Below are 17,523 nucleotides of genomic sequence, written 5' to 3'. Positions count from 1 at the left end.
TTTTTCTATTTTTAGCTCCTGTGGCCTAGTTTTTGACTGGAGATGACCAATCTTCGAACTTGACCTAGAAATCATCAAAACAACCTTCCTGACAAATGACAAATTTCCAGAATATTTGAATCAAAACTGCAGCTGCTAGAGTGTTAACAAGCTTTTTCTATTTTTAGCTCCTGTGACCTAGTTTTTGACCGGACATGACCCATCTTCATACTTGGCCTAGAAATCATCAAAACAACCTTCCTGACAAATTTCCAGAATATTTGAATTGAAACTGCAGCCGCTAGAATGTTAACAAGCTTTTTCTATTTTTAGCTCCTGTGACCTAGTTTTTGACCGGAGATAACCCATCTTCAAAGTTGACCTAGAAATCATCAAAACAATCTTCCTGACAAATTTCAAGAATATTTGGATGAAAACTGCAGCCACTAGAGTGTTAACAAGCTTTTTCTATTTTTAGCTCCTGTGACCTAGTTTTTGACCGGACATGACCCATCTTTGAACTTAACTTAGATATCATCAAAACAACCTTCCTGACAAATTTCCAGAATATTTGGATGAGAACTGCAGCCACTAGAGTGTTAACAAGCTTTTTCTATTTTTTGCTCCTTTGACCTAGTTTTTCATCAGAGGTCATCCATGATCGAACTCATCCGAGATATTATAGATATTATTGAGACAGATATTCTGACAGTTTCATGATGATTGAGGAATAAGTGCGACTGCTAGAGTGTTAACGAACTAAATGTGACGGACGACGGACAATCATCGATCCTAAAAGCTCACCCTGAACATGCTCAGGTGAGCTAAAAAAACTAGTAATAAACCATTTTAGATATATTAGTTTTGGTTCATAACATATATGTTATGACTCCAAAAACATGTTTGAAATTTGTTTCAAGAAAATTCCTTTAAAGGCTAATAAGAAATGAAATTACAGGCTAACTTTTACACCAACACTAACACAAAGATGAAAAGGAAAGCTCTTCTTTCCTTCATAAAAGTTGAGTTAAAAATGATGTTTCATAATCAAACATATTTTATCACCACAGAAACTGTATGAACAACTTCCAAACTAAAACAACAATGCATACCTTCTAATCTATAAACTAAAGCATCAGAGAGAATTTTAAGCTGGTCAGATCTATTCTTAGCAACATCTGACATGTGATTCTGAGCCTGCTCTTGTGTCATGCTGTCCTCATTGAGGTCAGCCACCTGTTGGGTGGATCTCTTCCTCCATTTCTGGTGTTCCTGTTCAAGCTTGGTCAACTGTGATTTTAGTTCCTGGATGAATCAAAATCCATTTCCATAAGTAAGAATACTAAGTATTTAAAAACAATGACTCAACTCATGCTTTTTGTAAACATAAACATTTACATAAAAGACAATGTTATTAAACTCGACATAGAATTGTCATTAATCTAAAGCTGAATCTTTGCTTAATACATGTACAATTTAAGGACTTAACTTTTTTTTCTTCTTCAGTTTTTTACGATGTCTTTATGATTAAGCTTAATTTTGATAACCTATGGTAGAACATTGCTATTATCTGTCTCAAGATAAGGAAATATGAGATATATTTGAGATAGTTTCTGATCTATCTAAATCTATGTGACATTTTTGTGTTACCTCGTCAGCTTTACCATCAGCTTTATTGACTGACTTGGCCAGTTCAAGTATTGCCATTAACATATCCATTTCTTCATCATGTTTATCTTCTAGTACTGTCATTAATGCCTCATGTATACTTCGACCTGCAATTCACCATCATTTAGTCATGAGAAATTTGCTATAAATATTTTGAGTATAGAATATATTTGAATCTATCAGGAAAAAAAAACAAAACAAAAAAACAACCAAAAAACAAAACAAAACAATCAGGACCTGCCTGTAGTCAACATCTTTAAACTTCAAAACTCAAATTTTAATTTACACATTTAATGATGTAGATTTTTTTTGTGCTATTTTTTGTTTAACTGTAAATAAATATCAATAAAATTTTATTTACTTTTCAGTACATGTACTTGCATTATGTTCATTTCTGCTAAGTTTTTAACTGGAACTTGTGAATACTGAGACAGAATATTAAGGATTTGAATCTATGTCTCTATGCTAAATAGGACAAGCTACCAACCTTCCGAATCTTTAACAACATCTTCTAGAGCTGCGAGGTCATCATCTTTCTTTGTCTGTTTCTGTTGTTTCTTTTGCTTCCTGGATTCTAACCTTTCCTTCGCAACATTTCTCTGACGTTCACGTTCAGCTGTTATCCTGTAATATACTCACTGGTATTAATAATAAACAAAAGCTGTACTTATGCTTATGTGCTTGTATTTAACATTTTCAAATTTTAACCAGATGCTTAAGTGTAAATTATACTGGGTTTTATGCAACAAACTATCCACGGTGTTCATGATTTGTTTCCTTAAGCATTTTCACAGTGCTTGTTCGAAACAGTATATATTTTCTAATAATCCAAACTTCTATGCTGTTCTTTTTTTTTTTGCAAATCGAGAAAATTTAATTTGATGTTTATAATTATCAAACTGCTTGTATTCTTTATGGTCATCTAACAGGACCATGAGAAATAAACAGATATGGTGCTGACTCTAGGACAGGGTCAAATTTAGGACACCCGAAGTTATGTACTGATGTATCACAAAATGAAATATCAACAATTTTCCTACTTTGTGAAGTAATATCACTTCAAATGTATTTTACAATGTTATCATTTTTCACATGATTTCAGTAATATTGAGCAACATACCCTTTTTCTCTCCTTCTTTCATCTTCCTTAGAACTATGTATGATCATTACTATTTCATTCAACTTCTCTCCCTTCTTCATCTTCCGCTCATCCCTCTTCAACTTGGCAAGTTCGATCTGTCTCTGTTTTTCTCGAGAGGCCTTGTCTGTCTGGTAGGATAATGTTTTCAGTAACTGTGCTTTCTCATCATCAAAATTCCTCTGTAGATCTTCAAGAATATTCTGGAAAGCACAAATATTTAGTACAGTAATTTCGATGATACCTAACATGATTCCTGTTGTAGATTGCCATACAGAATACTAATAAGCAATTATCAATTTATTATCCAAGAGTTCAAATAGATCTATACAATTTCCATTGACATCAGCAAATATATGTACAGGCATTATGAATAAAGATAAATGAGTCCTTAATAATGTGCTAAATGAATGTGTTTAAATGAAATGAATTATTGCTCACAGTATGTACCAAAATAAAAACAAAAATGCTTGAAGTAAATAAATTTCATCATGAAAATAACTTTGTACATACAATCAAACCTATGCACAACTTCCAGCCAGAGAAAAATGTAAATATAGTCTTTATTGACAAGACAAGTTAATTTGCAGTATAATTATATCAAATGAAGATTATAAAAGGTGCCCTTCAAAGTGTTTTACATGTATGTGCAGTCTATAGTTCAAGTTTTAATGTAATTCATAAACATCACATAACAAAAACAGAGAAGACTTTGGTTTGTTACCCTTCTCTTTTGCCTCATTATCTCAGCCTCCTCTTCTTCAACAATGGCATCTATTGTTGTGTCGTCTGCTGCGAGACCCTGTGCCTCCCGCTCCTCTTTCAGTTGTTTACGTCTCTTTAACCTAGCCTCCAACCTCTCTCGTTGCTGCTGCTCCGTCTCCACAATAAAATCATCCAACACTGTGTTAATTATAAAATTAAATCATACCCTTAAAAACAACAACAAGAATGAATGAATGAATGAATGAACCCAAATAATTTCAGTGCCTATATAAAGAAGTATGATAATGACAAATATTCTGGTAAAACACAGATTTCAAACCTACAGCCAATTTGCATTAATTATACTTTTATTAAATATTATACATTGACATCTATGGTACATGACACATCCCCTTGTAAAAATTGTATGTTTGGTTCATAAGACAGACAACAATCAATTAATTATTTCCACTTACATTTTTCATTTTCAAGATAGCTTCCAATGATATTGGCAATTTCATCCATCTTGCCTTCTCTGCGTAGTTGTCTTTCCTTGATTTTTAAATCTATCAGTTTTTTCTGTCTCTGCTTCTCAGACATTCTGTTCCATTCAGCTTCCCCATGCTCTTTCATCAAAACCTTTAAAGGTAGGAAATGGTGTAAGTTACAAATAATTGCACAAGAACTAGAATATTATGAAATCATTGCAAGAAATCCTTTACAGGATGTCATATTTTTTAACTGTAATGCATCATTGTCTGAGATATATTTGGCAAAAGAAGGTATAATTCTTCACATTTTTAGCCCTACAAGGCTAATCTATTTTGCATCAATTTAGTATCCTACAAATTTCTAGTGACACCATATACCAAAGTTATCATTCATAGTCTAGACAATGAAAGTTATGTTAAAGGGAAAAACAAGGTTAGAATAAAAACTTGATTTCAGAAAACGAATACTATAAATAATAAATCTGCAAATTTTCTGCCGCCAAATAATAATATTAAACGAATGATAACGAAATTTAAATCGCTAAATCGCCGATTTCTACAAATCAGTAGGCGCGGCCATGTTTGTGTATTGGCCGTATAAAAACAGGTGCGCGTGATGTCATTTCCCCACATCTTTAGATTTATGATAAATCTAGTTGAATCGTAGCGAAATATTTACATAATAAAGTATTGACCAGACAATTTAATTTTCACAGGAGGTGTAGAGGCGATTTTTTTATTGTTCAAAATACGTAACAATATCAAAAAAAAATAAAAAATAAAGAAACAAATAAAAAATCAACGTCTACCGGTCGCAAAACTTCAGGCCAGTGATGCCCGTTACTCCAAACAATGCTATGTTCATTAAAGTCTCATCTTAATGTAATTAAACAATATTTCACAGAGTTAATAAATACACATGTTATTATTTAACAAAGTTTCACAATCAAATAATGTAATTAAATAAACAAACGCACCAACGAATAATTGGCTGTTAATTATTGAACGGCGATCATTATCATTATTATTTAAATCCTACTAAATCGTGTTCTTAATAGTACATGTAATTAAATTTTTGCAGTTTGATTCTGATTTTCAAATTAAAAGGTGTGAACATATGTTAGTAGTGATGTACACATTTCAAAAATATAAGCAACTCTTTTGAAAAGTAAATTGTTTACATGTCTGTCAACGTATGATGCTTCGTGGTATTTATTTACATCGTAATCGTAGCCTAATATTAACTGCATGCAAAACATTTTTATTGGCTGCTCAAAAATCTCATTTGCATAATTTATTCACACAATTGCTGGTTCTTACTACTTATGACTAATACTGCGCATTATCCATTTTAATTGTTCCTAATTTGCACCAAATGTTCCTGTCACACTGTGTACTAACGATTTTTATTGCTCCTTGTACGCCTCTGTGCCGCCATACCTTTTGATCATGCACAATGTTGCCCTGATTGGTTCATCACCCTTGTCAAATATTCTAATGACGAAATAGACATTTTTTTTTAAGCTTCATCAGTGAACTGAATGACCTTAGGGGAAATTAAGTTCCGCACCTGTCAAGTTATACTGTAAATTACAGCATTTCATACAATAGCAACACATTTTTTCAGTTACCAATTATCATTTTGAATATTAAGTAGATTTATGATTTTTTGTTTTATTGGATTAAATTTACGGTAGTAGAAATGCGTATCTGTCGGGGAAAGGAATTTGGTAAGTAGATAACGAAGAAAAAAGCTTTAGGGAACTGGATAAACCCTAGAATATGCGTAATTATAGGGGAATGGGCAACCTGTTGCTGTTGGTACCAGTTTTGACTGGGTGCCTAAATAACCTAACGGACAGTTTTGTTTTCATACGATATTAGTCTAGCTGCCGATTTCTTGCGCCATTTTATTTTTAGCGTCAATGTCGGAAAATCGCGTCCTCAGGAAATATCTGCATATTGGATTTAGTTGATATTTACCGCTGAGAAAAAGATACATGACTGGCGATGTACCCTATTCAGACAGCTTGTCTAGCGAAAATTAAGTACCAAATAAAAGGATATATCGTCAATTTGAAGAAGTTTCTCAAAGTACCCAAATTAAATTGATGGTTTATCTTTGAAAACTAAGCAGTCATTGCTTAAATCATGTGGTGGGATCATCAGCAAGCTTGAAAAATACCGCGGCGTCTTCAATTAATTAATTAAAGCAATTCAGTTCCATATGATGTTTTCATAAATAATAAATAATGTGCGCAATAAAATTAATAAGTTCTTCGTCAAGATATATTTCAGTTGTACCAGCGTGTACACCTATACCGGAAGTGGGTATAACACGTCACAATCTCGGTCTCGTCTGTCTCGCGAGAATGACAGAACGCCAAAATGGCGGCGCCCATGAACTTATTTCTCAAGTAAAAAATAGTGTCTTAAAACACGAATTTCTCACTTAAAAGGTTGATGTCAACAAAAAAACTGTCATGGTACCTCTTTTTTAATGATGAATATTTATATTAGACAGACATCAATCCATCCATTCCTATTCCTTTAAAAAATCTCTTAACTTTTTGCATCATGTTTTTATTAATTAAGCAATATTTATTTGTTTACCTCCATTAACAATTTGTCTTTCATAGCATCATATTTGTCCTCTAGAGCCTTAACTACACTAGCTTCAGTTGTCTCCCCTGATTCCCCATCTTCCTCACCATCATTCTCTGACCTTGACCTGTCTCCTAGCAACACAGCAGCAATATTGTCACATGACTCATCTTTGTTAATCACTGTAATAGCTCGGTGAAGCTGCTGCAATCCCTTTAAATCCTGTGAAATTATGTTAACATGAGATCAATACTGAATTGTTTTATTACCAGCAGTAAGCTTTCTTTAAGGTTTGCTCTTCCAACAATTTTTCCTTAAAGGAGATACATGTATACTTTTTTTCATGTTTACTGACTTGTTAAAATATTATATAAAATAACTGCTGCTTTCAGGCCTAAAAGATGTGCAATACCACTTAACACTAAACCTTGAGAACCAAAAGTGATTACCCTTTGCCTTCAGTATAGAGCCAGGCCAGCTTGCACGTCAGTGACCAGTCTCTATACTATTGGCAGCTCAATTATTGGGTTTTTTAAATAGAAATCCCTTGAACTTTGAATGAACTATTTCAAATTCAAAGCTGGACAGATCCATTATAGAAATATAGCAAGTTCAACATTAAGTTCTACATTAAAATGTAAATATCAGTTCACTAAACAGATTTACTTTTTTTATAAATGGAAAAATAAACAAAAAATAGCATTTAAGACATGTTTCCTGACATAAAATAGCATTTAACCCATTACTTCATATACACGCCTTTTAACGCCTTTTTCACCCCCCCCCCTTTTTTGTTGTCTCAAATGATGAAAAAATACCTTATTTAGGCCCCAAACACTTGTTTTTGTTTGAGAAATGTTGTTAAAAAAAGTGACCTCTTTTTCGGCGCGGCCCCCCAACCAAAAGATACATCAGGGGGTAACGCCAGAAGGGGGATGTGCCCCCGTCTGTTTGGGTGGTTTGAAGGGGGGCGGAGTCCCCCTCATCGCCAAGAAAATTTTGGACCTATGAGAGGCTGTAAATGACCCCAGATTGATCATAAGGTAACGTGTAACCAACGCTGAAAAGCATTTGACTCTATCTCAATCCATTGAGAAGTTGCAGCACTTGGAAATCAATTTTGATGGAAAAAATCAACGCAAAATAGTGATTTTTGGCAATTTTGAGATGTCCCCTCGTTGCCATGGTAACAGAAAATTTAAGCCTGAGCATGTTGTTGCAAGGGCAATGGTCCAGTCAACATTTGTGCCAAGTTTGATTAGTGTTGAAGCAGTTTTTATAGTATTATAGCAATTTGAACTTGTAACGGGAGACTTTTCAATGAAAAAAGCCATTTTTCACAAAATGCTTATGAAGTAATGGGTTAATGAAAAAAATCAAAAAATCTACAAAACAACAATTTTTCTTCAAATTTATATGACAGGCCATGTTTAAACATGAAAAAACGCAATTTAGGGTAATTTCAAGTATTTTCATCATTTTCTGTTAACCCATTACTTCATATACACGCCTTTTAACGCCTTTTTCACCTCCCCCCTTTTTTGTTGTCTCAAATGATGAAAAAATGCCTTATTTAGGCCCCAAACACTTGTTTTTGTTTGAGAAATGTTGTTAAAAAAAGTTACCTCTTTTTCGGCGCGGCCCCCCAACCAAAAGATACATCAGGGGGTTGCCAGAAGGGGGATGTGCCCCCGTCTGTTTGGGTGGTTTGAAGGGGGGCGGAGTCCCCCTCATCGCCAAGAAAATTTTGGACTTGTGAGAGGCTGTAAATGACCCCAGATTGATCATAAGGTAACGTGTAACCAACGCTGAAAAGCATTTGACTCTATCTCAATCCATTGAGAAGTTGCAGCACTTTGAAATCAATTTTGATGGAAAAAATCAACGCAAAATAGTGATTTTTGGCAATTTTGAGATGTCCCCTCGTTGCCATGGTAACAGAAAATTTAAGCCTGAGCATGTTGTTGCAAGGGCAATGGTCCAGTCAACATTTGTGCCAAGTTTGATTAGTGTTGAAGCAGTTTTTATAGTATTATAGCAATTTGAACTTGTAACGGGAGACTTTTCAATGAAAACAGCCATTTTTCACAAAATGCTCATGAAGTAATGGGTTAATGAAAAAAATAAAAAAATCTACAAAACAACAATTTTTCTTCAAATTTATATGACAGGCCATGTTTAAACATGAAAAAACGCAATTTAGGGTAATTTCAAGTATTTTCATCATGTTTCCTGACATATACAGAATTAATTAATATTTATCAAGAACTGGTCTATTTTTTCACTACATTAAAATACAACCTAATCTAAGATGTCAATTCCTTATCTTAAATGGCAAAAATTTATAAAAATGAAATGAAATACCTTGCCTGAAATGATACAACCATAGTTTTGAACCATCATTTTATAACGAATGTTATTAGCATTACTAAACTGTCATTACCTAACTTTTGACTTTCATTACCTTATCTTGAATGTCCTTTAACAATTTCGCAGCTTCAACTTTTTGCAGCTCCTGTAGATCAGCCAGCAGTTTAACCTGAAGGTCGTCATCGGTTACCACTTGACCGTCTGCCTCAGACTCACAACGTATCATCTCTAACATTACACTTATTGCATCCTGAAATAATTAATTGCACAATAATAACTGAGCCGCGTCACAACAAAACCAACATAGTGCATTTGCGACCAGCATGGATCCAGATCAGCCTGCGCATCCATGCAGTCTGATCAGGATCCATGCTGTTCGCTTACCACCTCTATTACAAGTAGAATCTGATAGTGAACAGAATGGATCCTGATCAGACTGCGCGTCGCAAACGCACTATGTTGGTTTTGTTTTGACACGGCTCATATATTCTCACTATTCTCACTATACAAACTCTTAATCTAAAGAAGCAAAACTTCTTGCTTTTATAAATGTGTAGTTGTGCACCAATACACACTCAAACACTCTGAGAAACTTACAAATACTATTTCCTGAAATACACATGACTTTTGCTATGTCTTTATAACAGATATAGGACCTGACTCTAGTATCATTTTACAAATAATAGAAATTTTCTAATTGATAAATTTTTCTATCTAAAAAAAAATTTCTTCTTCAACAATAATCTAGTAACATAAATAAAATGAAAGCTTTTCCTCCTTTGCAAAAACAAAAGGGTCAGTTTAAGATGTAACTTTCTGCATTATTTTTCAGAAAGCTTCGAGTATTATCAAAATATCTATTCATGACAACATCATAACTATTATACAATAAAACTTATATACATGTATGCTTATAAATTTTCAATTAAAGTATGATAATAAAATAATGATAAAAGTAACAAAAACAACACCCAGTCAGCAGAAAGGTTTGAACTGGAATGCTCATTATATGATTATATGCTCTTACTCATGCAACTGTCAACCACTGTGCTTAAACATAAGAGCCGTGTCACAACAAAACCAACATAGTGGGTTTGCGACCAGCATGGATCCAGACCAGCCTGCACATCCGCGCAGTCTGATCAGGATTCATGCTGTTCACTATCAGTTTCTCTACTTGTTATAGGGTTTGTAAGCGACCAGCATGGATCCTGATCAGACTGCGCAGATGCGCAGGCTGATCTGGATCCATGCTGGTCGCAAACTCATTATGTTGGTTTTGTCATGACGTGGCTCATATATGCTTCTGCGATACAAAGTTACCAACAGGGATAAACCAAATTGAATTTTTACCTTCAAAAGCTCCATTTGTTCCTTCAAATTTTTCTCATCGGAATTTTTCCAGTTTTTATAGAGTTCGTTTATTTCAAACATCCTGTCACCCCTTTCATCATCACTCATGTCCATGGCGTCCTTTCTCTGTTTACTACCAACACTCTCATCCATTAACTGAAAGGGAACCAGCATCAAGTCAATGCAGAGAACCAGCTTTTACTATGTTATTTATGGACATGTATGTATAATGTCAATTCACCTGAGTTCTGAAATACCCTTAGTTTTCTGTAAGCAATAGAATCTTGTAAACTTTTCACTGATTTGCGTTCCTAGTTATCTGATATAGTAAAACATATACATGTACATTAAAATTTACCAGATTTACATCTCAAAGATTAATGAAATAATAAACTGTTGAAAAACAGCAACCTCAAAATTAGTACAAGTATCAATTTCTTAGAAAATTCTAAATTTCCAAATTCATGTAACAACATGAATTTGGCAAAGGAAAAAAACAGTTTTTATATAAAGTCTTTACAAATATCTTTATCAGATATTTGAATCCTACAAACTAAGTTCTACAAGTAATTTAACACCTGAATAAAATCAATCCACAGAAAAATTAAGAATATGATTAATCTACCTTCACAAAAATCTCTCGTTCTTTTTGATGTCTCCTGTCCATATCATTAGCTATAGCCTCCTGTAGTGATACCGGATCGTCTGTATCGACTGGGCCCATGTCAACCTCCTCCTCCATACTGCCTTTACCTTTCTTACGGTTCCTAGCTGCTTCTAACCGCTCACGAGCAAGCTTCTCTTGTCTCAGCCTTTCTTCTTCCTTTGCCAGACGAGCACTGAAAATAATTTTTTTTTACATAATTGAGCTGCGTCACGACAAAACCAATATAATGGGTTTGCGACCAGCATGGATCCATGCTGTTCGCTATCAGTTTCTCTATTTGTAATAGAGTTGGTAAGCGAACAGCATGGATCCTGATCAGAATGCGCAGAAGCGCAGGCTGGTCTGGATCCATGCTGGTCGCAAACGCACTATGTTGGTTTTGTCATGGCCCTGCTCATATATCTTTTGTGAGGTCTTAAATCCTTGTAACACAGTAAAAAGCCATAAAAGAAACTATCTTGCTGTAGTTATAGAAGAATTTAAATGATTCCTAGGCACTAATTAAAGCATGGGCAAATAATAAAGAAGAACCACTGACATTCCTACACTAAATGAGAGTTTACTCAAAAAGACCTATTCACTCTCTACAATTCAAACTAACATCAGCAAAGGCCATGAAATTCCAAATTTTCTGTTTTCAAAGCTTGGCATCTCTATATAATTTAGGTAAAACATCATAGTAGTTCAAAATACATCACACATCAAATAGTTCAAAACACATCTTGCATTATAGGAAACACTTTTTACAATATATAAACATAAAAAGACACATTTGAACTAACTCTGTATATTTAGAATATACGAGTATAAGAAACAACATTGTAAAACAAAGAGTTACTAATATATTTGAGAGAACTTACTCTTTATCCCTCTGCTCGGCAAGACCAAGTATAAGAGCAGCTCCGTCAAAGTTTCCCTCTCTCTGTGCCAGTTTCTGGTCTCGCTTCAGACGTGCCAGGTGAGCCTGTCTCTCACGTTCTTTATCAAACTCACTACCAGCCTCACCTAATCTGCGCAGAAGCTCTTCCTTTTCCTGTATTTTATAGTTTTATATGAGCATGTCTTATCAACCAAAAATAGTGTTTCGGTATCAATGTATACAAGAGCTGTCGGAAGGACAGCACGCTCGACTATTCTAAGTGCTTGATAGTAAAAGAGCCTTGATAATGTTAAATTTTTTAAGTTCACAAAAGGGCTAATTTTCTTTTATAAATTCATGTTATAGGCCTTAGAGAGAGTCTAGTTATACAGTATTGGCTTGACTTATAATTCGGAAGGTAATGTCACAAGGGTGTTTTATTGAGTATAATAATACTAATTACCTATGAATACATAAATTTGACAGAAAAGGTACAAAGGCTTGTTATTAAGATGTTTTATCAAGTAAATCACTTCTTTATTATCATGAATGCATAAAATTGTCCCAAAAATGGCACAAACCCTTCAGTAGTTATTGAGATAACAGCTTACAAGCAAAACTTTACCATGAATTTCTAAGTTGAAAAAGGGGAGAAAAGTCAGCCTAAATGCAAGATAGAATTATGGATCTTTTTCAGTGACCTACAATTATGACTCTAAATGCATATGTGAAGTTTTAAATAAATATCTTTAATAGTTATTGAGATATGTAAAACTTGCATGTAAACATTAACCAAGAGACTTAACAGAAAAGGGGATATGAATCAGCCTTAATGCAAGATAGAGTTATGGAACTTGGTCAGTGACATACAATTATGACCCTAAGTGCATGTGTAAAGTTTCAAGTAAATATCTTTGAAGACCTTTAACCTTTAACCAAAATTTCTAAGTTTCAAAGGGGCAAATAATTCTGCAAATATTGCAGGCAGAGTTATGCAATTTTGCAAACTGATGTACATTGTTACTATAAAGAAGCATTTTAAATTTCAATTGAATATCTCAAGCAATAATTGAGATATTTGACTTTACAAAAAACTTTAACCAAAACTTCTCAGTTAAAAAGGGGCATAATTCTGTCAATATTGTAGGCAGAGTTATCTAACTTGTCAATCTGATGTACCTTGTTACTATAAATAAGTATTTTAAATTTCAATTGAATATCCCAAGCAATAATTGAGATATTTAACTTTACAAAAAACTTTAACCAAAATTTCTAAGTTAAAAAGGGGCATAATTCTGTCAATATTGTAGGCAGAGTTATCAGACTTGTCAGTCTGATGTACCTTGTTACTATAAATAAGTATTGTAAGTTTCAATTGAATATCTCAAGCAATAATTGCTTTACAAAAAAACTTTAACCAAAATTTCATTTCTGAAAGGCAGAGTTATCCAACTTGTCAAACTGATGTCCCGTTAAGTTTCAATTGAATATATCTCAAGTTAAATTGCTATATTTGACTTTACAAAAAAACTTTAACCAACGCAGACGCCGACGCGGACGCCGACGCCGACGCGACTTATATTCTTCGAATAGTCGAGCTATAAAAACTGCTTCAACACTAAACTCAAAACTTGAATATTTCGCACAGCAATGTTGACTGGACCATTAATACCCAAACTTGACAAATGCAACAACATGCTCAGGCTTAAATTTTCTGTTACCATGGCAACGAGGGGACATCTCAAAATTGCCAAAAATCACTATTTTGCGTTGATTTTTTCCATCAAAATTGATTTCAAAGTGCTGTAACTTCTCAATGGATTGAGATAGAGTCAAATGCTTTTCAGCGTTGGTTACACGTTACCTTATGATCAATCTGAGGTCATTTATAGCCTCTCACAAGTCCAAAATTTTCTTGGCGATGAGGGGGACTCCGACCCCCTTCAAACCCCCCAAACAGAAGGGGGCACATCCCCCTTCTGGCAACCCCCTGATGTATCTTTTGGTTGGGGGCCGCGCCGAAAAAGTGGTCACTTTTTTAACAACATTTCTCAAACGAAAACAAGTGTTGGGGGCCTAAATAAGGCATTTTTTCACCATTTGAGACAAGAAAAAAGGGGGGGGGGGTGAAAAAGGCGTTAAAAGGCGTGTATATGAAGTAATGGGTTAACAGAAAATGATGAAAATACTTGAAATTACCCTAAATCGCGTTTTTCTATGTTTAAACATGGCCTGTCATATAAATTTGAAGAAAAATTGTTGTTTTGTAGATTTTTTTATTTTTTTCATTAACCCATTACTTCATGAGCATTTTGTGAAAAATGGCTGTTTTCATTGAAAAGTCTCCCGTTACAAGTTCAAATTGCTATAATACTATAAAAACTGCTTCAACACTAATCAAACTTGGCACAATTGTTGACTGGACCATTGCCCATGCAACAACATGCTCAGGCTTAAATTTTCTGTTACCATGGCAACGAGGGGACATCTCAAAATTGCCAAAAATCACTATTTTGCGTTGATTTTTTCCATCATAATTGATTTCAAAGTGCTGCAACTTCTCAATGGATTGAGATAGAGTCAAATGCTTTTCAGCGTTGGTTACACGTTACCTTATGATCAATCTGAGGTCATTTATAGCCTCTCACAAGTCCAAAATTTTCTTGGCGATGAGGGGGACTCCGCCCCCTTCAAACCCCCCAAACAGAAGGGGGCACATCACCCTTCTGGCCACCCCCTGATGTATCTTTTGGTTGGGGAGCCGCGCCGAAAAAGTGGTCACTTTTTTTTACAACATTTCTCAAACAAGAACAAGTGTTGGGGCCTAAATAAGGCATTTTCACCATTTGAGACAACAAAAAAAGGGGAGGGGGGGGTGATAAAGGCGTTAAAAGGCGTGTATATGACGTAATGGGTTAACAGAAAATGATGAAAATACTTGAAATTACCCTTAATCGCGTTTTTCTATGTTTGAACATGGTCTGTCATATAAATTTGAAGAAAAATTGTTGTTTTGTAGATTTTTTTATTTTTTTTCATTAACCCATTACTTCATGAGCATTTTGTGAAAAATGGCTGTTTTCATTGAAAAGTCTCCCGTTACAAGTTCAAATTGCTATAATACTATAAAAACTGCTTCAACACTAATCAAACTTGGCACAAATGTTGACTGGACCATTGCCCTTGCAACAACATGCTCAGGCTTAAATTTTCTGTTACCATGGCAACGAGGGGACATCTCAAAACAGCCAAAAATCACTATTTTGCGTTGATTTTTTCCATCATAATTGATTTCAAAGTGCTGCAACTTCTCAATGGATTGAGATAGAGTCAAATGCTTTTCAGCGTTGGTTACACGTTACCTTATGATCAATCTGAGGTCATTTATAGCCTCTCACAAGTCCAAAATTTTCTTGGCGATGAGGGGGACTCCGCCCCCTTCAAACCCCCCAAACAGAAGGGGGCACATCCCCCTTCTGGCAACCCCCTGATGTATCTTTTGGTTGGGGGCCGCGCCGAAAAAGTGGTCACTTTTTTTAACAACATTTCTCAAACAAAAACAAGTGTTGGGGGCCTAAATAAGGCATTTTTTCACCATTTGAGACAACAAAAAGGGGGGGGGGGGAAAAAGGCGTTAAAAGGCGTGTATATGAAGTAATGGGTTAACAGAAAATGATGAAAAATACTTGAAATTACCCTAAATCGCGTTTTTCCATGTTTAAACATGGCCTGTCATATAAATTTGAAGAAAAAATGTTGTTTTGTAGATTTTTTTTTTTTTTTCATTAACCCATTACTTCATGAGCATTTTGTGAAAAATGGCTGTTTTCATTGAAAAGTCTCCCGTTACAAGTTCAAATTGCTATAATACTATAAAAACTGCTTCAACACTAATCAAACTTGGCACAAATGTTGACTGGACCATTGCCCTTGCAACAACATGCTCAGGCTTAAATTTTCTGTTACCATGGCAACGAGGGGACATCTCAAAATTGCCAAAAATCACTATTTTGCGTTGATTTTTTCCATCATAATTGATTTCAAAGTGCTGCAACTTCTCAATGGATTGAGATAGAGTCAAATGCTTTTCAGCGTTGGTTACACGTTACCTTATGATCAATCTGAGGTCATTTATAGCCTCTCACAAGTCCAAAATTTTCTTGGCGATGAGGGGGACTCCGCCCCCCTTCAAACCCCCAAACAGAAGGGGGCACATCCCCCTTCTGGCAACCCCTGATGTATCTTTTGGTTGGGGGCCGCGCCGAAAAAGTGGTCACTTTTTTTAACAACATTTCTCAAACAAAAACAAGTGTTGGGGGCCTAAATAAGGCATTTTTTAACCATTTGAGACAAGAAAAAGGGGGGGGGGGTGAAAAAGGCGTTAAAAGGCGTGTATATGAAGTAATGGGTTAACAGAAAATGATGAAAATACTTGAAATTACCCTAAATCGCGTTTTTCCATGTTTAAACATGGCCTGTCATATAAATTTGAAGAAAAATTGTTGTTTTGTACATTTTTTTATTTTTCTCATTAACCCATTACTTCATGAGCATTTTGTGAAAAATGGCTGTTTTCATTGAAAAGTCTCCCGTTACAAGTTCAAATTGCTATAATACTATAAAAACTGCTTCAACACTAATCAAACTTGGCACAAATGTTGACTGGACCATTGCCCTTGCAACAACATGCTCAGGCTTAAATTTTCTGTTACCATGGCAACGAGGGGACATCTCAAAATTGCCAAAAATCACTATTTTGCGTTGATTTTTTCCATTATAATTGATTTCAAAGTGCTGCAACTTCTCAATGGATTGAGATAGAGTCAAATGCTTTTCAGCGTTGGTTACACGTTACCTTATGATCAATCTGAGGTCATTTATAGCCTCTTCTTAGCGATGAGTGGAACCGCCGCCCCCTTCAAACCCCCAAACAGAAGGGACATCTACCTTCTGGCAACCCCCTGATGAATCTTTTGGTTGGGGGCCGAGCCGAAAATGTGGTCATTTTTTGTAAACAACATTTATGAAACAAAAACAAGTGTTTGGGGCCTGAATAAGGCATTTTCCCACCATTTGAGACAACAAAAAAGGGGGGGATGAAAAAGGCGTTAAAAGGCGTGTATATGAAGTAATGGGTTAACAGAAAATGATGAAAATACTTGAAATTACCCAAAATCGCGTTTTTCCATGTTTAAACATGGCCTGTCATATAAATTTGAAGAAAAATTGTTGTTTTGTAGATTTTTTTATTTTTTTCATTAACCCATTACTTCATGAGCATTTTGTGAAAAATGGCTGTTTTCATTGAAAAGTCTCCCGTTACAAGTTCAAATTGCTATAATACTATAAAAACTGCTTCAACACTAATCAAACTTGGCACAAATGTTGACTGGACCATTGCCCTTGCAACAACATGCTCAGGCTTAAATTTTCTGTTACCATGGCAACGAGGGGACATCTCAAAATTGCCAAAAATCACTATTTTGCGTTGATTTTTTCCATCATAATTGATTTCAAAGTGCTGCAACTTCTCAATGGATTGAGATAGAGTCAAATGCTTTTCAGCGTTGGTTACACGTTACCTTATGATCAATCTGAGGTCATTTATAGCCTCTCACAAGTCCAAAATTTTCTTGGCGATGAGGGGGACTCCGCCCCCTTCAAACCCCAAACAGAAGGGGGCACATCC

The 17,523-nt window shown here is 35.0% G+C and overlaps 1 protein-coding gene across 1 annotated transcript in view; it reads right to left on the bottom strand.

Moving 5' to 3' along the window:
* Window positions 1-17,523, bottom strand: part of LOC132747306 (trichohyalin-like) — a gene marked incomplete at its 5' end in the record, with an annotated part of 62,300 nt that overhangs the window by 25,652 nt on the left and 19,125 nt on the right. Inside the window, 11 exon segments of the mRNA XM_060736653.1 lie at window positions 1,092-1,284; window positions 1,630-1,754; window positions 2,135-2,271; window positions 2,768-2,988; window positions 3,510-3,688; window positions 3,967-4,129; window positions 6,595-6,807; window positions 9,050-9,205; window positions 10,309-10,464; window positions 10,934-11,147; window positions 11,836-12,020. Of these exon segments, the coding sequence (XP_060592636.1) occupies window positions 1,092-1,284; window positions 1,630-1,754; window positions 2,135-2,271; window positions 2,768-2,988; window positions 3,510-3,688; window positions 3,967-4,129; window positions 6,595-6,807; window positions 9,050-9,205; window positions 10,309-10,464; window positions 10,934-11,147; window positions 11,836-12,020 (1,942 nt within the window).

This window comes from Ruditapes philippinarum, unplaced genomic scaffold (genome assembly GCF_026571515.1).
Source record: "Ruditapes philippinarum isolate M1 unplaced genomic scaffold, ASM2657151v2 ctg459_1_1_1_1, whole genome shotgun sequence".
NCBI classification, from domain to species: domain Eukaryota; kingdom Metazoa; phylum Mollusca; class Bivalvia; order Venerida; family Veneridae; genus Ruditapes; species Ruditapes philippinarum.
The sequence above is the reverse complement of the archived record's forward strand: the minus strand, read 5'-3'. Positions and strand labels throughout refer to the sequence as shown.